The sequence below is a fragment of the Vanessa cardui genome, chromosome 1, assembly GCF_905220365.1.
Source record: "Vanessa cardui chromosome 1, ilVanCard2.1, whole genome shotgun sequence".
NCBI classification, from domain to species: domain Eukaryota; kingdom Metazoa; phylum Arthropoda; class Insecta; order Lepidoptera; family Nymphalidae; genus Vanessa; species Vanessa cardui.
This window is the reverse complement of record NC_061123.1, coordinates 9,256,219-9,278,977: the sequence shown is the minus strand read 5'-3', so window position 1 is coordinate 9,278,977 and position 22,759 is coordinate 9,256,219. Positions and strand designations below refer to the sequence as shown.

General features: G+C 30.0%; 1 protein-coding gene across 1 annotated transcript in view; it reads right to left on the bottom strand.

The window, feature by feature from the left end:
• Positions 1-20,899, bottom strand: part of LOC124532917 (protein scarlet-like) — a 30,269-nt gene extending 9,370 nt beyond the window's left edge. The window contains exons 1-4 of the mRNA XM_047108038.1: positions 20,657-20,899; positions 14,015-14,243; positions 10,898-10,946; positions 8,654-8,837 (exon numbers count right to left, since the gene is read on the bottom strand). Of these exons, the coding sequence (XP_046963994.1) occupies positions 8,654-8,837; positions 10,898-10,946; positions 14,015-14,222 (441 nt within the window). The 5' untranslated portion in view covers positions 14,223-14,243; positions 20,657-20,899. The remainder of the gene's footprint in view (positions 1-8,653; positions 8,838-10,897; positions 10,947-14,014; positions 14,244-20,656) is intronic.
• Positions 20,900-22,759: the final 1,860 nt, after the last annotated feature.

Below are 22,759 nucleotides of genomic sequence, written 5' to 3'. Positions count from 1 at the left end.
AACTCAGCAAAAAAACTTTGAAAAAGGCCAACTATATTTCGGACATCATATGACATCACATCACATACACAAAATTTGATTAAAGATAGTAAGAAATTCTGCCCCATATCGCAACCTAACTGCGAGCCGTATAGGAGTTCCATCACTACATAGTATAAAACAAAGTCGCTTTCTCTGTCCCTATATCTTTAAATCTACGCAACGGATTTTGATGAGGTTTTTTTTTAAAAGATAGTGTGATTCAAGGGAAAGGTTTGTGTATATAATACATGAACAATATAGTAAAGAAACACTGATAATTTTAGAAGTTTGCGATGTGATGTCGTATATAAACAAATTCTGTAGTATATTTAGTATCAGTATTGCACCCGTGCGAAGCCGGGGTGGGTAGCTAGTTGATTATAATATTCGACTATGATAATTACATAAACATAACCACATTACGGAAAGTGACTCAAATATCCAAATAACCTATAAATAAAAGATTCGACCGAGTATCGCTAACGTGCTCCTCAGAATTGTTCCGTTCCCTTCCGTTCCGTTACTTTGTCATGGATCCTGTGCTCAGAACCTTACCAAACTTTCATCAAATTACCCTAGAAGTATATATTTTATAATAAAAAAAGAATTATCAAAATTGGTTAACGTGATTTTCAGTTATTCACCTATTTGTCGCGCATATACATAATGCAAATTTAAGACTTATGTCGTTTTCACATGGATACCATCATCGGAAAAAAAAATAAAAAAATGGGACCCCACGGGAAGCACTACCTTTCAAACAAAAAAAAATTATCAAAATCGGTCCACCCAGTGAAAAGTTATGAGGTAACAAACATAAAAAAAAAAAAAAAAAAAAAAAAAAAAAAAAAAAAAAATACAGACGAATTGATAACCTCCTCCTTTTGGAAGTCGGTTGAAAACTTACGAGGAATGCTAAAACTATAATTGTACGGGGGGAAATTCCACTAAATTATAACGGCTAAGAGACCTTCCATCTCAATCTAACGTCAGCCATAGTATATCTATGGGACTGGAACCAAACGGTTATAGTCAAAACCAAAACTTATTTTAAAATTTTATAGTAATAAGTCTATAGCGGATAATTAAAGTACAGAATATTAAAACCGCAGGAATTCAGTTAGAGGAGTCAATTAATATTATCATTATAATTACAACCGAACCGTTCGGCGTTGAATTCGGTCAAATGGCAGAAGCTGGCTATGGGGAACACTCTCCCAGAGATGAGAGCAGTACTCCTTGTATAGTTTTTGGCAATGGGAAGACGAAGAGTTCCGTCTTGCCATGCTGAGCACTTCATGCTTTTTTGATGCCAATTTGGCTTTAGTTTTCAATTTACCGCGGAACTGCAACCTACGAATTATCTGTGGCAGCAATGGTCTTAAATCGTGGAGATACCACAAATAGTGTTTATCAGCGGTTAACGTGCAAAACTTTCGTGATTGAATACGTTTTAATTTTACTTCGATTGCGGTAAATTCACATTTTGTTAGTAGAATTGGTCCCTTTTAATCCAGCAGATATTTAAAAAAAAAACCAGTCGCAGAACTTGTTATATTTGCGTATTGTAACGTTTTATAAGTATGTAAATCGATAATCTAAATTGATTAGAATAAAATTTACATAGATGAACTTAATAGTATTATAAGATAAATTTTTGGTATCTATTTATAAATTTTCAAACGTTACACGGGTCTTGAGCTATTATTTACGACCTCACTTAAAATAACTTTTATGATTATCTTATTTCTAAGAAGTCTTATGTCTATTTTTCTAAGAAGGCAATTTTAGTGCATTTTATAACCGTCAATAAAAAGGCGAAGGTTTTCAATTCGTCGAAATATTTAATAAGAATGTTGTTCGATTTAATTATTACTGTCGGGATATCTCGTGTTGATCCCATAAATCCATGATAAAATTACTATTATCGCTAATTAGCAAATGCCTAATCATCTGTATGGAACTGGCGAATAATTATTTACTACATCAAAGGATATTGATAATTTATTTTTATATTCAAAGGAAGACAAGCGTCTCTTGTAACTGTTTCTGACAGTTTTTTTTTTAAATTTAATCTAATTTGTCAATATCTTTGATGAGATCCATAAAAGATAATCTTTGTGGGATCGCTTTTTTTATTTTATTATAATTCATTTTTTACGGATATATTTTTTGACTTAGTTATAAAGCTATCGATCTCATTACGGAATTTATTAAATTAAAATAATATCTGATGAAGTCGATAGTAGTTTTGGAACATCAAACAGATTTATTATGCAAATAAACTCGTTTAATCCTCTCCTAATCTGAACAGACTCTACGCTTTTTATATCATTAATAATTAATTTCAAGATTCGTGGGAATATGATATTCGTCTAATAATGTTACGTGTTTTTTCCATTAAGTAATAAAATGATCTCTGTGACATTTGCTAATAAGAATTTGAAGTATCTAAATGTATTTTATTTATTAACGATTAAGGGATTTTTTTTCTTAACTTTCTGTTATTGACTAAAACATAAGGCATTATATTATTATCATTTTTTTTTCAGTGCGCGCATTCTTAATGATATAAAAAACAATAAACTATGTACTCAAATTTGTATTAAGAAATCTAGATTCTGAATCAATAATGTTGGCATTTTCTGAACTTCATGTCTTATCGCAATTACATAGTCTTTATAAATGAAAACCAGAACTATGGAAGTGGTGTTTCGTATTGTAAGCGTACAACAAATTTTTTGCATTTGATTTTCATAATTAATTTTGAAGTTACTGTAATGTCGAGTAAGTTGTATTTCTTTTAATTTTTAATACATTATCATTCAAACTTAAATTACAGTTTTAGAATTGTGAGTATATCGAAATAATACATATTACATGTATTCTAAAGAGAAGTATTTGTCTCTGATTCAATTAATTATCATATTCTATGTACAGCTAACCGCAGTCACTGAAGTGATAAATTGGAAATCAAAGGTTAATTTTAATTAGATGCAGACTGCGGCTAAGTTTTTATTGTTTTATTCCTATTGATAGCATAGGGATCTGTGATATTTGGAATTCAAACAATAAGATTTAGGCTTATAGTTAAAAAGAGGAACTTTTTTTAATTTTGTTTGTTTGTGTTGGTTTTATTTTTCATATCTTGTTCTGTTCTGTTAGTTAATTATAAAAATACATTGAGCGTTTATAAAAATACTTGAAAATTTGTAACATAAATGTATAGGTATATTTTCTTTATATATTTTAGACATATTTTTATTACGTTCAACTAGCCGCTGGCTACATGCATTAAGTTTATATTCTGCTTAATTAATTTAACACGTAATCACAATTTTAAACAAAAAAAACTGACACATTTACACGTGGAATGAGGCGTAACATGTCAATCTTTTCTTAGACCAAGTCAGGGACAAATAAAAAATATAACCTTATTAATACACCAATATCTATAATCTGTTAAGATATTAAAAATGTCGCCGTTTATTATATTACGGATATCAACTTTATTTAAATATTTCTATAAATAAAAATATTATGTAACCAAATACTAGATTATTAAAATAATATAATCATGATGCCGTCCTCCTGACCAATTTTCACTATGGAGGTCAATCTCAAGGAAGACAAGCTGAATACGGAGGATGTATTTATAGAACAGTAACCGTATAGTAACCATAAAGGTGTATCTTCTGTCTGTTTGTTCAGTCTGTCACTCTCATATACCCAAGTGACAGCAAATCCGACATCAGAAAGGTACCAATGGAATTACGTGCTTTTCGAATATCGTTATTGTATACGTTGATGAGTCGAGATGGCCCAGTGGTTAGAACGCGTGCATCTTACCCGATGATTGCGGGTTCAAACCCAGGCAAGCACCGCTGATTCATGTGCTTAATTTGTCTTTATAATTCATCTCGTGCTCAGCGGTGAAGGAAAACATCGTGAGGAAACTTGCATGTGACAATTTCATAGAAATTCTGCCACATGTGTATTCCATCAACCCGCATTGGAACAGCGTGGTGAAATATGTTCCAAACCTTCTTCTCAGAGGGAAAGGAGGCCTTTAGCCCAGCAGTGGGAATTCACAGGCTGTTGTTGTTGTTGTTGTATACATTTCTAACGTCCGGGTTGCTACACGAATACTTTGACGAACACTAACCCATTAGCTATATCGTTCCGACTTGCGTTTTGAACCCAATCTCTCGGAGTTTGCAGCCTCTATCTAGCCAATAAATCAACGAGGCAGTCTGTCAAGCTGATCATATAATTATTCTAATCGAACCATTGAGTAAAAAAACCACCAAACATTACATTTGATATTTCAAAGCTCCGATCCGCTAAGCGCTATGGTTCATTAGTTTAATTACCTTTGGAGTATGAACTATCGATCATCGTTCTATTTTAGATTTTCTATTTGTATGTTTGTTTTTTTTTCTGTAGATTATGGCTAAGAATTATTCGATTAATATGCAATTAATAATAACATTGTGATTATAGTTTAAGGAAAGACTGAATTATAGAGACGATTAAACATCGTATTACCTACTTATAATAAAATATTATCGGTACATTTGTTCACCTCTTACTTAACAAAATATTCAACGTTGTTGTATGTATCTGACATATATAGCTTAATAACGAATGACATATGATAAATGGGCTATGTTAATGTATGTCTGAAAGAAATTTGTCGGTCCCGAACTATTCGAAGGCAAAAAAATACTAACTGAACTAACTGTTGTGTATAAGAACGATTTGTATATGTCTCAAATATCTACAAAAAATCGATGGTAAGAAACAGAGATATATCAATTTTTTATTTATATTATATATAAAGACATAAACGGTACATTCGATCACGCACGAAACTCATTGTAGATTCTTATCAACAAAAAGGAAATAATAGTTTTCATCTTACATTATTAATAATTATTATTACATCTTTGCACTTCATTTAGTATGTCCGAGAAGTTATACATAATTATTTAGTCCTGATTGATTACAAATTCGTAGAATTTTGGCTTTTTACTTTATTAATCATATCTGTAATTATTATAAAATATAACCAATTATATTTGAGTCAACTAGTCTGTGCCGAATTCTATTAATCATTGCAATTATCTAAAGTTCGTCTATCCGTATTTATCCGTATAATTACTATTAACTACACTGTAATTTCAATACTTACTTCTATTACATTTAAATTGGCATAAAGTTAGGTATGATATACAACAATCAAATCGAAAATGTTCTGTCTCGTCTGTTAGTCGAAAAGGGCAAATAAAAATACGTAAGTTATTAAATACACAAACCTTATAAGATTGATTTTTTGTTCAATCCATATATAAAAAGAAAAAAATATAGCATACTAAATAGTACTGTTACCTGCAACAAATCTGTCTACAGTGCTGTATTATCTCACTCAATCTGTTGTGTGAAACTGGTTCCAAGATTTAAGCGACTTATCGCCCACTCATACTAACAGGTTAAATTTAATAAAAACTAGTAAAAAATACGCTCCCATAGGAAAAAAGAAGACAGATTCAATCATTAAGAATTACCTGTAATAGCGTTAGGATCAGTTTTTTTAATATTTTATATACATTCATAACTGTATTCCTAATTAGTAAATCTTTATAGATACTACGTACATCCCAAAAATAGTTTACTGTTAAGCAGATTACGAAGATTCTTATAGCTGTTCATAACATTCTTTTGACTATGATTATTAATTATTAATAATATAAATTTATACAACACATAGGTAAAGTTACTTTAAAGCCGAAGCGGACATAGATTATAGTTTCAGCACAGATCCTGAAACTGATGAGGTAGTATAATATAAAAGATCGATATGATGTATGTTCGATAATGAATGAATTATTAATAATATTAAATAAGTTTTACGAAATACGACTATAAAACAGGTAAGTCAGATTGTGTCTTAATCGAAATAAAGGAAATAAAAAATACGAAATTAAAAAACGACATTTTGGGTTACGCTCGTTTTATTTTTGAAAAATGTACTTAATTTTTATCTCTTTGAGAATTCCATTAAGAATTTATATATTTTTTTTTTTTCTTAAAAGTTGTGTAATTCAATTTCGAAAAATCCAATTTAAATATTATTATGCTTTTAATTAAGCAAGTTCAAACAATATAATTTAACGTAGTTTTTTTATTTTATTTATCATTATGTCAATCAAGACATTTAATGAAGGTAAATGAACCAACACATTGGTCTGCTCCTGGCTTGATATTTTTACTTCAAAGCAGGTCATTAATTGATTTGATTTACAGATCATATACACATTAATAATAATTAATAATCTGGCAACATTTTGCAAATCAATATCTTTGATTCCTTAATTAACATTAAGGAATTGAATTGATTGTTTTGGATGCAAATTAATCTAATATAACATTTTATTATATAATAACAGTATAACTTACGTATATTTTGCGGTCAAAGGTTTGGTTTCACGTCGCTGTATCAATATTTATATATATATATATATATATGGTTATAGTATAGTGATGAATACTTTCTACATGTTTACATACTCTACATTGCATATGTATACGTGTTTATAAATTTTCTAGGTACAGTATATATACAACGAAAGTCTCTTTTTATTCTGACAATATTTAAAATATACGGGTTTATAAATATTCGACAACATCACATACTTTAAACTGATCCCAATGTAAGTAGCTAAAGCACTTGTGTCATGAAAAATCAGAAGTTACGACGGTACTACCAACACCCAGTCCCAAGACAACATAGAAACTAATGAAATTTTCTACATTGAGTCGCCCGGGAATCGAACCCGGGACCTGACAGTACCCATGAAAACCGGTGTACACACTAGTCGATCACGGAGGTCGTATTTCGAGGATTACTATGCTTAAGAAACCGCTAAAGAAAAGAATGGAAAAACCGCTATCTTCGGTTTCAATGACGTTTAATAGTTAATCTGATTATACGACACGATTCAAAAGCGCCTAATTGTTAAAACAACGACGTCTAACGGCATAATTTATTGAGAGTTCATCTTTGAGGCTTCTCATTAATTATGTTAATATAACTTTTCGTTTTCATTATACTTTTGAAAACAAGCAAACGACAACTCGAAAACCGGTTGAAATGAATACTTGTAACAACTTGAAACTATTTCTAGACTGCAATTATGTTGCTTGCTGTAATTTTATTTAGTTCCTAGATTTTCAAGGACGACTCTGTTTATTAATGTCTTTATTGGCCAACTCGTTATGCGTACACTTCCATGAATGTTAAATAAGCACAGGTAATTATTTATGACTTCAATAATTATATAAAGATACCTTACATAGGGATGTATGTAAGGTATCTGAGTAAGGTAAGTATTTATGACATAAAATAGGGATTCTGTGTCATACATACTCACCTGACGGGTTTTACAAGATGCCTTTCAACTATATTAACGAAATGATATATGTACAATAATTACTTTTTAATAATAGGGTAACCGTTACTGTTCTTGTAGTCATTTCTTTTCACTCATAAACTTATTGTTTATAGATCAATAATATTTAAATACTAGTAAGTAGGACATTAATTAATTTATTATATATCTGGTTGCCTCTTCGTGTTTTAAATTTTGTAAATTATTTAATCTATTTACATGTTATAAAATTTGAGTGTCTGTTCGTAAAATTAAAATAGCCCTTTTTATTCAATGTATTTGTATTTATACACGGTACATATACCAAAATAACATTTTTTAGAATTCTTGTCGGTATGTCTGTCTGTCTGTTTGTGACGGCTAATCTCTGGAACGGCAAGACCGATTTTGACAGGACTTTCGTTGGCAGATAACTGATATAATAGGGAGTAACTTAACTGTAACTTAGGCTACAATATATATTTTTTCAATTCAAACGCGTACAAGGTCGCATGCACGGCTAGTTATGTAATCAATATTAATTTAACACAATTAAATCACGGTCGTATGTCATCTAATTAAAGTTTTTGTTTAAATGTTTAGTATTATATGAGTACAGTTTCTCAACTATTTTTGTTAAGTGAAATTGGAGAATAGGCTGTGATGCTCAAAAAGACAAAATAATAATCCGATAAAGTTTTCGTTTTTTATGGGACCATAAAAAGGAACATCGAAATCGGCCCTACGCATACGCATGAAAAAGTTTAACCACATAAAACCTTCTTCTTTTTTTAAATCGGCTTCATAGATTCAAATTACTATAATATTACTTAATGGGATAAAAAAAGTATTTCTTGAATTTAATTAATTTTATTAAACCCAGTAGGGTTACATTAAAAAAGTTATTAGTTATTGATATTATAACATGAAAGTAACATATCCATCGGAATAGTAGTTTCTTACGCGAATTAAAAAAAAGTAAGAAAAATGCCCTAGTATATAGTATATTTATGATAATTGACGTAACAAAATTAATTAATAAGACATCAGTCTTAAGCGATAACTGAGTTCTTTGTAGATAAATCCAAAATTATTCGTAAAACTTAATAAAAAGACTTCAACGAAATCTCACATACAAATTACTCTTCAAGAGATATGAAAACACACATTTCTTTATTCGACATATCGGAGAGGTCACTCACCATGAACTCCATGTGTTCAGCAACGGACAAATCGTCGATAGACAAATCCTCTTGCGGTACGAAGCCAGAGATGCGGGCAATGAGCTCGGCTCCAGCTAGACGCCCATTCAACATCAGGTAACCCGACATCGCGCTCTTATCTCGACGGCTGATGGCCGCCAGTAAAGTGGTCTTGCCGGCCCCACTGATCAATAGAAAAGTTTTTTAAAGTTAACAATAAAACTAAAACACGGATAAGGTATAAAACACTATTTTATACATAATTATATATTAAGGTTATTCTCAAGGGCTGAACTAGTCGGCCTTAACACGATCTTGATCGAATATATTGAAATATTAGTATATATTTTGATGTGCCGAATATTTAGTATGATTTGCTTACTATGTAATATTATTTATGATTGCAACCTTGTGAATATAAAATATTGAAAAATACAACATAAGATATACCATTGAAAAAGACCAATTCGTAAAGGGATGTTGTTAGGAAAATTACTTATAAAAATAATTCCTAAACTTGTATGCTTGTAAGATGAGGTATGATTCTTGTAACACGTCATATATGGTGTGTGCATGGGTACCGTTTTATTGGAAATTCGTTCGGCATTTCTTCGAAAGCTTATCCCAATTAAATGGGTTTAATAAGAATATTTGGCCCGACCCTAGTTTATGCGTCCTGTAGCTGAGATAAAAAACTCGAATCTCGTCGCTGAACACGTAAAGCAACTTGTGACTTTTACATAATAATTATAATAATTACTATTATTAACGAAAGCCAGCATTACTTATTTGTATGTTCGAGTAAGTTTCTGATGTTTCACTTTCGAATACGTAAACAAGTTTCAGATTTAATCTTTCTGCTCATGTTATAATATGTTTTCTATACCTAATTGGTTAAAATATAAATAAATATTTAGAAACTTTTTATCATATTAAAATTATTATTTTAGCTTGGACTTATTTCGTGACTTCTAAGTGTGGTTAAGCATTTGAGATACACATTAAAACTGTCTTCATTGGTATTTTATTTATCTAAGTTTATTAAGGTCAAATGTTTTATTAGCTCATAATTTTATTTAAATCATCAGATTTATGATTTTTTCGTAATTTCCAATAGAATAGTAAGTTTCACCAGAACCAGATTAACTACGTCTCTTCTGGTTAGATAGAAAATGGTAAAGAGCCACTTTTTAGAGACTTTTTTAGCTTCCTAAAATAATGATTATTCTACCACCAAAGAATTTCATTAATTTTTCAAAGTCTTTACTTTCTTAAGAAGGTATTTCATCACCTAATCGAACAGGACAAAATATCTGCCTTTAAATATTAAGTCCTTAGATAGTGCCCTACATTACCTAATGGATAATGCAGCTTTGAGCGTTATGTAGATTTATGTTTCTTACAGGCAAAGAGAAGCCTGTCTGCTTTACGACGTAATAATTATAAATGTATACGTATCATACTTCATTCATTCACGCTTCGTTAAACAAACACCATAATTGGGTTAAGTTAAGTATGCATTTAGATTAATTCAATATGCAGCTAGATGGACGTTATGTCAGATGGGTTTAAAGGACAGCGAAGAAAAAAATAATCTCAAACACAAGCTAAGACCAAGATTTGGTGTCCAGTAAGCTAGCTCAGACGATAATTTATTTTGATCAAGGTAATAATGATTCTGGTATAAATTAGTAGACCCGTGTCCTGTAATGCATTTAAGTAGACGAACTGGATAGACATTTTATGATTAATTGTGTTGACGTAAGATCCAGCCTACATTAGGTCGAGCGGACAATTTATCAGTATGAATACAGTATGACGGTCCTACACCTTAATTATGCATTCGTTATTTTTTGTCAGGGTTTTATCATCGTTGGTTCTTTTTTAGGTTAGGCAACATTCCTTCTATCAAATAAGAAAAAGGCGAAAGGCTCCAAACCCTTATAGCCAAATGATGTAGTTTAAATGTTATGCTTGTGTAGACAGACAAATCGTGGTTATCTACAAAGACTGTAGTTTTATTTTCACTAAAACAAATAATGCAATTTATATGAATATAGTAACATATAAAGTGCACATTTATCAGGCCATTAATATGTCTCTTCGACCTTACAAAAACTCTAAAATAAATTAACGACTTTTATTATTTTGTTTGTTCGGCGTTAAGATATGATATATACACCGTGTCAATTTATGTATTCATAATTATATAATCTTTGTTAATTATGAATCTTAAGCGCTCACCTTGAACCCATTAAAGCCACCAAATTGCCGGACGAGACGATTCCGCTTACTGGAAATAAGAAACAAATTAGCATTAAATTATATTTTAAAGTCAAGATAGTCCAATGGATAACGCACCTGGATCTTAACTGAAGGTCGTGGAAAAAGTCCGAACAATGAACATTGATTTTTTATGTTCTTCATTTGTCTTTTATAATTCTCTTGTGCTTAGTGGTGAAGAAAACTTAACGAATTCAGAACAATTCTTCTCCATGTACTCATAGAACAACACTAGCGTTATGGGATGAGTTCGAAATATTTCCTTAAAATTCTCCTTTTAGAATTGGTTTTTGCTTAGAAATGAAACGTTTATAAGTTATTCCTTTTTTTATTATTATAAATATTATTTATGTATTGACTTTTGTAATTGAACCAAACAATCGAGGCGCGTGTTGTTAAATAATTTCAGATAAATGACTGCTTCAAAAATCACGAGGACACATAGCACAAACACAATTTAGAAAAACAATTGTTTCCCAAAGGATCACTGAAATAGTTTTTAATTTGGAGACACAGATTTGAGCCAGAAATTCACGTCTGGCAATTGATTATATAGTCTGATATTAAGTCAATATCTTTATTATATTTATAAGTACAAGACAATAATTATATTATTAACTACCCGATCTATAATGATAGTGTCGCATATATGCCATATAATTCCTTTGAAACCAGTTCGCAATTATGTTTCCACGCTAGAAGTATAGTGCTGACGAGGCAATAATAATTATCTTAAGTGGTTTCTGTTCACCTCATTTAAAAACCACTTGTGCTGGTAACTTATTATTTTTTTATTTGTAATCTTTTTTAATATAAAATGCAGCTCAACCAAAAAGTTTTTATATCAAATACGATTCGAGCGATAGAACACTTATTAAATTACAAGTCGTATACTTGATTCAATATCCTAGCAGAAACATTGTACAGAAATCGACCTCTTCTGCTTTAGAGTTTTTTTGTAATCCGGTTTGCCTACATACCAATTTTCATATTTGGAATATGAAATACATCATTTCCACTTCAATTCTCTTGAGCGATTATTTTTGAAAACTGTTTTTACAATCTTATCTTATCCCTTTTATACAATATCTATAGAAGCATGACGAATATCCATATTAACTTTCATCAGAGCCAGATTTAAAGGTCTGGAGGCCCCCGGGCCACAACCACAAGCAGTGGGGGCCCTAGACAAACAGAAGCGTGAACAAACATTATAATAATTATATTATCATGAATTAATTTTTTTTTTTATTTCAATCAGTAAGCTATGATTTATTTACTTGTATCGGTAACTTTTAAAATATTAAATAATAACATTATTATAATTGGACTATATCTCGGTATTTGTTAACTTGCTGAAAACTGTGGCCCCCACTAATGTGGAGGCCCCAGGGCAGTTGCCCCGGTTGCCCTCCCCTAAATACGGCCCTGACTTTCATTCTCCATTTAACACGAATAGGAGATTAATTGTAAAAATCCTTTCATTGTGTATATCTGCTGTGAAGTATAGCATCAAATTGGGGGCATCAGCCAAATCATCCAACCAGACTATGCGTCAGTCATTTTAAAATTTATTATATATTCATTTCAACTAAAAATATTTAACAATCTATTGTTTTTAATAATGCAATTCGTCAAATTTAATTTAATTGTGTTTATTCATATTTATTTTATATATTGCTTGTTTCGGTAATATTCCAAACACATGAGAGATTTTGTCTATAAATATATATAGTTTAAAATTTATATCATATCATCACATACGTTAATAAGATAAATATATTGTGTATATCTATTAGAAACAATCACTAATTGACCGATTGAACGAAATGTTTGGAAAACGTTATTATTATATAAATATATAATGTTTACATAAGTTTCAGCTTTGAAGTTACACAAACAAAACCAATGGTAATATACACCTAATTATACCAAAAAACAGTAAGAGATACTCTTGATTATTAATGTAAATAAACATCTATTGCAATGTATAATAGTATAGCTAGACGTTATTATTGTTATTATTTTTAATATTATTATACGTGAACTCAACTTTTGTTATTATAATGTGTAAACAGCCTTGGAATAACTTGAAGCGATTAAGTAAATCGTAGGAATCTCATTGACAAACCATAAAATACATATTACTTATCATTAAACTCGTCTCATTGGTCTCTCTCGACTTTATAATCAGTTCATATTACAAAACGACAGTCCACTTAATTCCGAGGTAACTTAACATTTGAATTCTGAGTTGGTAAATTATTAAGTTCCACTTATTTAAATGTATTTTAATATCTTAGTCACACTGCTATCGCTGCTTAAGATAAAAAAGAATTACAAAATTCATGTGGGTATCAATTTATTATAATTACACCAAACGTAGACCAAGTAAACAATAAAACGTTTAAGAATACAATTAAAACACCTGAATTGATCGTTCATGCATTTCTTAATTGTTTTTAATAGGGATCAAGCAATATGAGTAAAACATTTGTTTAGTTGACGCGAGAAATTGTATTTATTGATTTTTTTTTCTATAAAAGAAAGTTTTAAATTGTATATATGTATAATATGTGACAATAATGAAATAATAGAACAATTTTTGACTAATATATAACTCATACTACCTTTTATGTGTTTTATGTTTCCGAGCATTAACTATTCTTAATTCTAGTACTATCATAATTAGTCCGATTAAATATAAATTGAAGTATTCATTTAAACGTTATTAAATCATTTCTTATTATCATTGATCGTTTATTATGACATTTTCTTCTATTCTTAATGTGTTTCGTAAAAAGGTGATTAAAGATTTTCTTAAAGTCGTTTAAAATATGCATTAATATTATTGAGAAATAAATTTACCTTGAAAACGTATATATTAATATAAAATGAAAAGGAATAGAATGTACAACTTTTTTTAATCTTTAATCACGGGACAGTATACGCTAAACAATGTCGCAGCGTTTATTTGTTAAAAAATAAACACAGTAATTAAATTACTTTTGAAACTATTTATGATGGATTGCCAACCCTTAATAGTGACAAGTAAAAATAAATAATACTATGTCTTACCTCCATGCAGTACTTTCACTTCTTCATATATCGCCGATCTCCATATACTTGTTTGGATCTTTTTCTTCCTGTACACTGATAGGTCTTTCCATGACAGCGTGAGATTCTCAGGCGTGTCACCGAGTCCCGCCATCTCGTCATCCTCCCAGTTCACGACGGCGCCCGTGAGGACGTTACGCGTGGGGATCTTAAGGCCGAGATCCTTCATTTTGATTTTACGTCATTTGCACTGCGGAAAAAAATTAACATAAATAATAGTATTTTTTTTTAAAAGGGAGTTAATTTGTGAAATGATTGTATATGCGTTTCGAATCGTGCTTTTTCACATTTGACATAGATAGATATAATAACAAATTCCATATAATATTAAGCTTCCCTATTAACAAAATAAGATGACAGATGTTAGTGATGTGATGTGAAGGTTTTGTTGAACGAGATTCTCTTTTAGTTATCATTGAACTGACATTCGAAAAAGAAACGCAGTATGGATTAACGAATCAAGTAAAGCCGTAGATTAAACCCATACACCGGTGGTCTAGGGCTGTCACACATAAAATTTAAATGAATCGTTCTCTATTACAAAATGTTTAGACAAATGATGAATATTAAATACACATTGTACATATAATTACAATATTAATTACCTAAATTTAAGATCACATTATCTTTATAAATGTATATATAAATATTAATGATATATTTATAAAATTATTTGTTTTGAAATAATTAATTAATTCCTCACGTTAAGTTGAAAGGGCAGCTAATAGAAATTCAATATAATTTAAAAAATAAACTATACTTTATTATAAAAAAGGTGCGCGATTGACTAGCGTGACTGTGAGGTTCGCGTGACTTATAGTTCGATTTGAAATATTTAATGTAATCTTATGTGGTTACCATCTCCCACTCAATGGTTATCCGGCCTATAGACATGTCAATTGAGATCATTTGTTGGATATATTTTTTCATCTACTCATGACCGGTTGGCAGCTAACCACAAAGCATTCTTGGTATTGTACATTGTTGCAATGTGATTTTGTTAAAAAAAAATCTATAGTAAATATCTACAGACAGACTTTGCAGGATAAATAGATAGATAATACCGGTGGCCAGAAACATGACAGATACAGATGGAACATTTTAAAACGTTATATATGTATATTAACGTTAGACAAGTTTATTTAATGGAGAATTGTCTATTTTTTGTTTTGATTTCATAATTAAACAAAAGTACTGATTCATTTTTCACAATCCCTTTAAAATTGTAAACATTCAAGTCTTTGGTGTAATCTAAAATGTGTGCAAAAATATTTAAAATGGAATGCCCGAATAAATAAATGTTCTTTATCTACAACGTCTCTCTTTACAAGAAATATGCTTTAACGTAATTCAATTTCAAGTTTTCGTATTGCCTGCTACAATAACCTCATTTTATTATGAACTTAATTACCTTCGATTCCTTTTTTAAAAAATATAAAATTCAATGCCGCAGTAATTTTTTTTATCACTTTTTGATTAAATGTAACAAATGTAGAAAAAAATATTTTCTTAATTTTTAAAATTGTTGAATAAAAATTTTAATGGACATACATAACTTACGTATTAAATATTTAAGTAATGGTTACTTGTAAAATATTATTATTATTATTTATTTAAAACATAGGTCAACTTTACGATATTGATTTTTTCACATCAGATCATAAAGGTTGAGAAAGTAGGTACAGTAAGAACACATTTAATAATAAGAAAATCGTGTCACTCGCCATAACTTGTGAAATAGACACACAAATTGGGCTTCTGAATCGGATTGTCTCTTGTGATGAAGGGCGCTTGCTTTATGGGTTCCAGATGGAAATAAAATAATTTAGATTTTATGTACTAGAGAACCCAAAAAAAAGTAACGTAGACGTCTATCGATCTATATAAGACTATAACTAGACTAATTACATCAGTAGAAAAAGAATTTCGAATAATATTTGCTGCTGCAGACCTTTAAAGAAAATTTAGATATTGCATACATTGGAGTTATAGTACATACTCTAGAACTACGTTTTTTTTTCCAGATTAGAATAACAAAACGAACGTTTAGACACATACCTATGTATTTCATTATCCATGTCACAGAACCCTAAAAAAAAAACAACGTTTTGTAACAAACACTAAGCTGTCAACACGTCAACGACCTCGTGTAGAGTTACCAATGACTAGACTCGTCAATCGATAACTTTAAGTATCTTTTCTAAATAAAATTTATATAACTATCACACCTATAGTCAAGGTTGTATGTATATTTTGTATAACTTTAGTGTCATTTTTAGTATTAACCTAAAAGCAGGCCACTAAGCCGATTGGTATGAGACTTTCATATTGTGATAATGTTAAGTTTTGGCTATAGTTAGTTGTTTTTATCATTTACTTTATTATGCTATCGTTATCAAATGTTTTTTTGGTCCTCGCGCTTTCGAAGCTAATACTGAGGAGCTATATAAACCCGGAAGTTTCACATACAATAACTTTATTTCTTAAACAAATACCACATAATTGTCATTTTAGAATTTCTTCTTCCTTATATTTTTATATTCAACGAAAATACGCAAATAGCTTAATGTACATCTGCTTTATAAAAATAAATATCTAAGGAATATAGCGTTTCCTCTTAATTGAGATACCATGTATCTGATATCTTGCAATTTGGGTAAATACCTTAAAAAGGATAATTTTAAGCTATATAATATTTACCCAAGGATAGTGTAGGTTAACATTCAACGTATCAATGATATTTTTATAACATAGAATTATTAAATGTGACATCAATGAGTCAAGTAATAATTTACTACCTAACTACAATGTCCAAGTGGCACAATTTGCCCTAAAAGTGGGGTTGAATGTTCCCTTCCAAAATTTAGAAAAAATATGCCTGTACAAAAAAAATATATTGAGAAACTTGCAGAAATGTCTTTACTATGACAGACCGATAAAAATTGAAATATTATCATTTTCATCACAAAATTTCATGTTATTTGAAAATCGCAACTTTCAGCCCCGGCCTCTCCTAACTTCGTAATAACTGAGAATAGCTATTATACTATATTAGCTAGAAATATTTTTAACGATAATCTGGATTATTCTTTAATTCCACACTTTCCAGCCAAAAGTAAAAACCATTATACCATTATAACCATTAAATATATAAAACCCTTTGTAAATTTCGGAGAGACTTTACTATCTCGTTCTCTACCTATAATATAAAATATTACAATATGGATTTTGTTTCAGACTACAGAACTCTAAAACCCATAGTAGCGGTAAATAAGTTATAACTTATAACATATGTTCTGTAATTACATCTAGGGTGAAAATAGTCGAGCAAAATATGACAAGCAATATTTACAAGCCTTACAATCTTGCGGTAAGGCAGATTTTCACTCAGCGGTAAAGTTTCTACAAGTATCAATGTCCATTGACCACGGAACTTGCTATTTAAATTCCTATAAGGAATTTTCACCCATATTGCTAACAAGAGACAAGTCATTATTCCGTGAATGTTATATTAGTAGAGCGCATCAAAATTATGTTAGACGTTTAATTAATAATTGCTTTGACTACACCATGAATTGTTTTTATTATCTAATATTGCACAATACTAAACATTATTTTTAAAAGCTGTTATAATATCTGCACTATGCAATAGTTGCATGTATTCCGTAGATTCATATCGACTTCGACTTCAGTGAAACTAATAATATTTTACATTACTCTAAAACATGCTATAATAAACAAATATATCATAGTAATAATTTAACTCTTAATACGTGTTACGAATCTTAAATGTGACAACTATTTTTTTTAATATACTTTTAAGTTGGAATTTGGTAGGCGTAAGCCATCCGATGATAAATTACCATCGTACTTACACTGGCATTTAAAGAAAAAAATTAACCAATCATTAATCTTTAGACTATGCAATACGTCACCAATTATGGATACATAACAATAACTATAGATAACTAACACCTAAATGTTAACATATAGTCTATAATTGATTGGCTGCCTCATTAAAGAATAACTGATTGATTCTCCACCCAAATCAAGTTTGTATACGGATCAGAGAAAAAGATTACTGGTCAAAATATGTTTTATATGACGCATGTAATCGCTCTAATTCCAGATTTTCAAAAATAGGTTGGTGGAGGTAGGAAACATTAATGACATAAATTTTTATAAATAAAAAAAAACCGCCTTCAAAAATGAACTAAAAAGAAAAAAATAATCAGTTACATCCATAACCAATTTACGATTTTTTAATCACCTCTCAAAGTCGGTGCCTACATTGCTAATATAGGTACCTACATAATACACAATACATACATACAAAAACTAAATCTATTTATTGTATAGATGACACCATTAGACAAACCTTACTATCGATACAAATTAAATGATTTCAATATAGGAATTTATTTACTTTGTTGGCACCGACTTCAAAAGGTGATTAAAAAATCGTAAATTGGTTATGGATGTAACTGATTATTTTTTTCTTTTTAGTTCATTTTTGAAGGCGGTTTTTTTTTATTTATAAAAATTTATTTACTGCTTTTCAGTGTTGTTTTGCTATTTATAATTACAATTGGTAGTGTTTGTCATTCACTTTATTATACTCAGTACATTTCGGCTTTCGACTCTAAACATAACCGAACGCCGTTTCAATACGATGTGGACTGCAACTCAAATTAAGCGTTACCTAAGTTACAATAGCCTAATGTTAACTGCTTATCGCCAATTAGACAATACCATTTTTTCCCGATGCAATGCCGTTAATCATTGAGGAGTTCTCCTGGTAGTCCACCATCAGCTAGACTTCATCATAGGCATGTTTACTAACATCAATTGCTTGACGACTATCTTAAAGAAATAGAACTAAACCCGTAAAATAGTTACTTACTACTAGGTTCTGATTACCAGTTGTGGTCTTCATCATCAGTTCCACTTCATCAAATGTCACTTTTCGTGAGCATATGACCAAGGCACTTCGAATAAAACCGAAATCACTATAGGTTTGCCTATAAAATTTGAGGAGTTCCCTCGATTTCTCCAGGATCCCATCATCAGATCCTGATCTCCTGACAATGGGACCACCTGTAAAACATGCCCTTTCAAACAAAAAAAGAATTGTCAAAATCGGCCCAGCCATCTTCGAGTAATTCGGTAACATACATAAAAAATAAAAAAAAAAAAAAAAAAAGGCCCCGACGAATTGAGAATCTCCTCCTTTTTTTGAAGTCGGTTAAAAATCCGCTATAAATTCTCACCTGCTTCTTATCTTTTACATTTTTTTAAAGTGGAGTATAGAAAGGTAGAAATTCTTTGATGGTAAATTTCCATTTTACCGTAATAAAATTCCAATTAAACACTCACTAACCGAAAGAAATGAAATGGAATCTTCTCGAAACAGCTCCGCTACGTCGTGGACATTTATTAAAAAGCCGAAAGTATCTAAATGTTTCCGGCCAGTGTAAAATGTCGCCTAGCGTCGTGAGCGCCAACGTGCCGTCTATATGATGTCTTATTGGATTGGACAATTGAATATTGAAGACGGTTATAGGCGGCTACTCTGTCAGACCTATTCTCGTCATGTTCTTTAACCCCATAACGGTTTTCTAACGACCCATGCGTACATCTAGTCAATCATATTTCGATTTTCATATTAGTTTAGCCATTCAATATATTTGAGGCTAGTCACGTGTAGAGCCAGAGGTCTTAGGGCGTGAAATCTCGTTTTCACGATGAAATAATTAAATAGGTATGCATTCACATTGACATTTTGTAATATTTTTTTATAAAAATTGGAATATAATGACGTTACACAAACTTGTCATTAGTTTTTTTTTTTAATTATTTCGTAATCGTAATCGTAGTTACGAAATCTTCCGTCTTTTGTCGGCTCATTAGTTATATTTTTTAATAGATATTTAATTACAAAACATTAATCATAAATTGATCATTATGATTATAGGCTTGACAAAAAAATGACGCTACGTTCTTTGACTCTAGATTTAGAATAGATTAGGTGTAGATTAAAAAAAACATCCAGTTATCCAGTTATTACATTTTTTTTAATGTAATTGAAATACATTACATACATACATTTTCTATTTTTAGCTAGCATAGTTTTTATATAATAATGCTAACATGGAACATGGAAAATGTGCATACTATTTACAAAAAATAAATTTATTAATATTATTAATAATATAAAATAAGTTATTTGTAATATTATTTATAAATGAATAATTATCATGACATTTAAATATGAAGGTTTCTCTAAGCTGCATGTTTCTTATCTTATAATATACATACTGGTATATAGCGTGGGATAGAAATTTGACCAGATTTTAGTTTGCATCTATGGCCCTTTAAAAAGGTTTCTAAAACCCACCAACATCAATATTTTGAAATTCAGGCAAATTTTTAAACGTTTAGTAAAATTTTATAGATTATAACGGTAATTTTATTTATTTTTTATTTATTCTAATTAGTTAATGCGTCAATTTATTTTACACACAAGATCAAAACGTGTATTTTGAATTTTTAATCAAAAAATCTGTCGTCATTTATCGTAAAAATGAATGAAAACACACTCACCTATAAAGAACCGGTATATTTGTTTCACATGCACTAGCTAGCAGGCCGGAAGAATTACCATATAAAAATATGATAAATTATTATATTTAAATTTTTACGAAAAAGTCACATGAAAATTGTACCACAATGCAAATGTTCAACACTTTTGTTATTTATTTCGTGTCAAGAGTTTGATTAAACGTCGAAGCTATTGTTGGATGGTTCAACGCAGCGGCACCCGTCACCAACGAGCCTCTACATACGACTGACCTGTAACTCCAAATTCAAATTAAATTTTCAATACAATTTTTTGGTCTCATTAAAAGGTGATTATGCCTTTTTAAAGTACATTTTAATCATTTTCAGTACGATATTTGAATGACCAAGTGTATGCAATATAACAATTATGCATATATAAAGAATGCTTAAAGTTTTTGACGCTAGCCCTACGTTATTCGAAGTAGTTACGATGTTGTAATAATTGGACATTACCATCAAAAAGATTTACAACACGGATTGTGTAATCAATTGGATATTTATACAAGTATAATTTAGAAAAATCAGTATATTTTTTTAAAACCATTTACAAATTACACCTTATTACTTTATTAAGAGTATAAATAAATGAATATATTTTTATGTTACAAATAGTGTAGTTTCTTATACCTATTACCTTTAATAGATAGAAGGTATAGAATTATACGTTTGTTTTTTCATAAAAAATATGGGATGATGATTTGAGGATAGAGTTTTACAAGCTGGGAGGATTGATGTAAATATAAGTCGGGTTTGTAAGATTCATTTTAATGGGTCGGGGCATTCAGATGGTAATCAAATTGTGACGATAAGGCCGGAAGGTGGCTTGACGAAAGTTGTCTTCGTTAACAAAAACAAGTTGATCTGGATTATCATGTGGCATTCTAATAAAATAAGATAAAAAATAGAATTAATCAGCTTGAAAAAGGTCGTATTAATTCGGCCTTATATAAACATTAATTAATCGTAGCAAAATGCTTCGAATTCTATCATGTAACCTATTATAATAATAATTTTTATACAGTCACATTAAAATTCGAGTTTTTAGTGCTACAGAGATTTTGTTAGTATTCCTAATCCTATTATTGCAAATTCCTTCTAATATAAAAATCCGTTTGTCGCCGCCTGTAGGCTGTTTTAAACTACTTTAATATGATTTTCGTTAGTAAAAATGCCTTAAAATGATAAAAGAAGAAGGTTCATATGTGTAATACACGAATATTATAGTAGAGAAACGCGAGAATTTCAACTTTCCTAACCGGAAAAATAACAAGAACTTTATTAGCATTTTTATATTTGTTCTTCAATTTAAAAGATTTATATGGACCCTTATACACGTGTGAAGCTGTGATGGCCAGCAATAAAAAATCTTATCGAAAAGTATATTCGACGGAAATTATGTTTATGTATTCTGAATGTAGAGCATCATCGTATAAAAAAGTAAAATATACGTTAATAATGTTAACAATAAACTTAAAACACACAGTAATGAAAGACTCATATCTACTTATACATATAATAAAATTGGAGTGTCTGTTTGTAATATTAAAAAAGCCCGTTTTTACTCAATCCATATAGTACACGTACCGACATATGGATTGAGTACACTATATAATATATATACATTATAAACTCTTAAAGTACTCATAGTCATATCGAATTAAAAGTTTTCAAAATTTTAGAATACGAATCTGACTAACAGTATCAAATAGACTTCCTTCATAATATTTTTTCTTTTAGATTGAAAATTTTAGACAATGATAGATAACAGCAAATCTATAATATTTTGGTGATGAAATATTTAAAGACATTTCAATGCGATTTATACAGATTATTACCTCAAAATTTAACATTGAATTTTCTACGTCATTTCGTAAAACTTGATGACGACGTCACTCAAGCTATGAAGCCAAACGACAGTGATTTTGTTTCATCTTCAAGTGTACTCGAGTGACCTTATGTGAACCAAGAACGCAGCAAGCTAGTAAACATAGCTGGCGGCACATTGATGCAATGCCTATTAACACTTTGAAGGACAGCACACGAGACACAATAGCTAAGTAATTTTTTGTGGGCCAGCAAGTATTA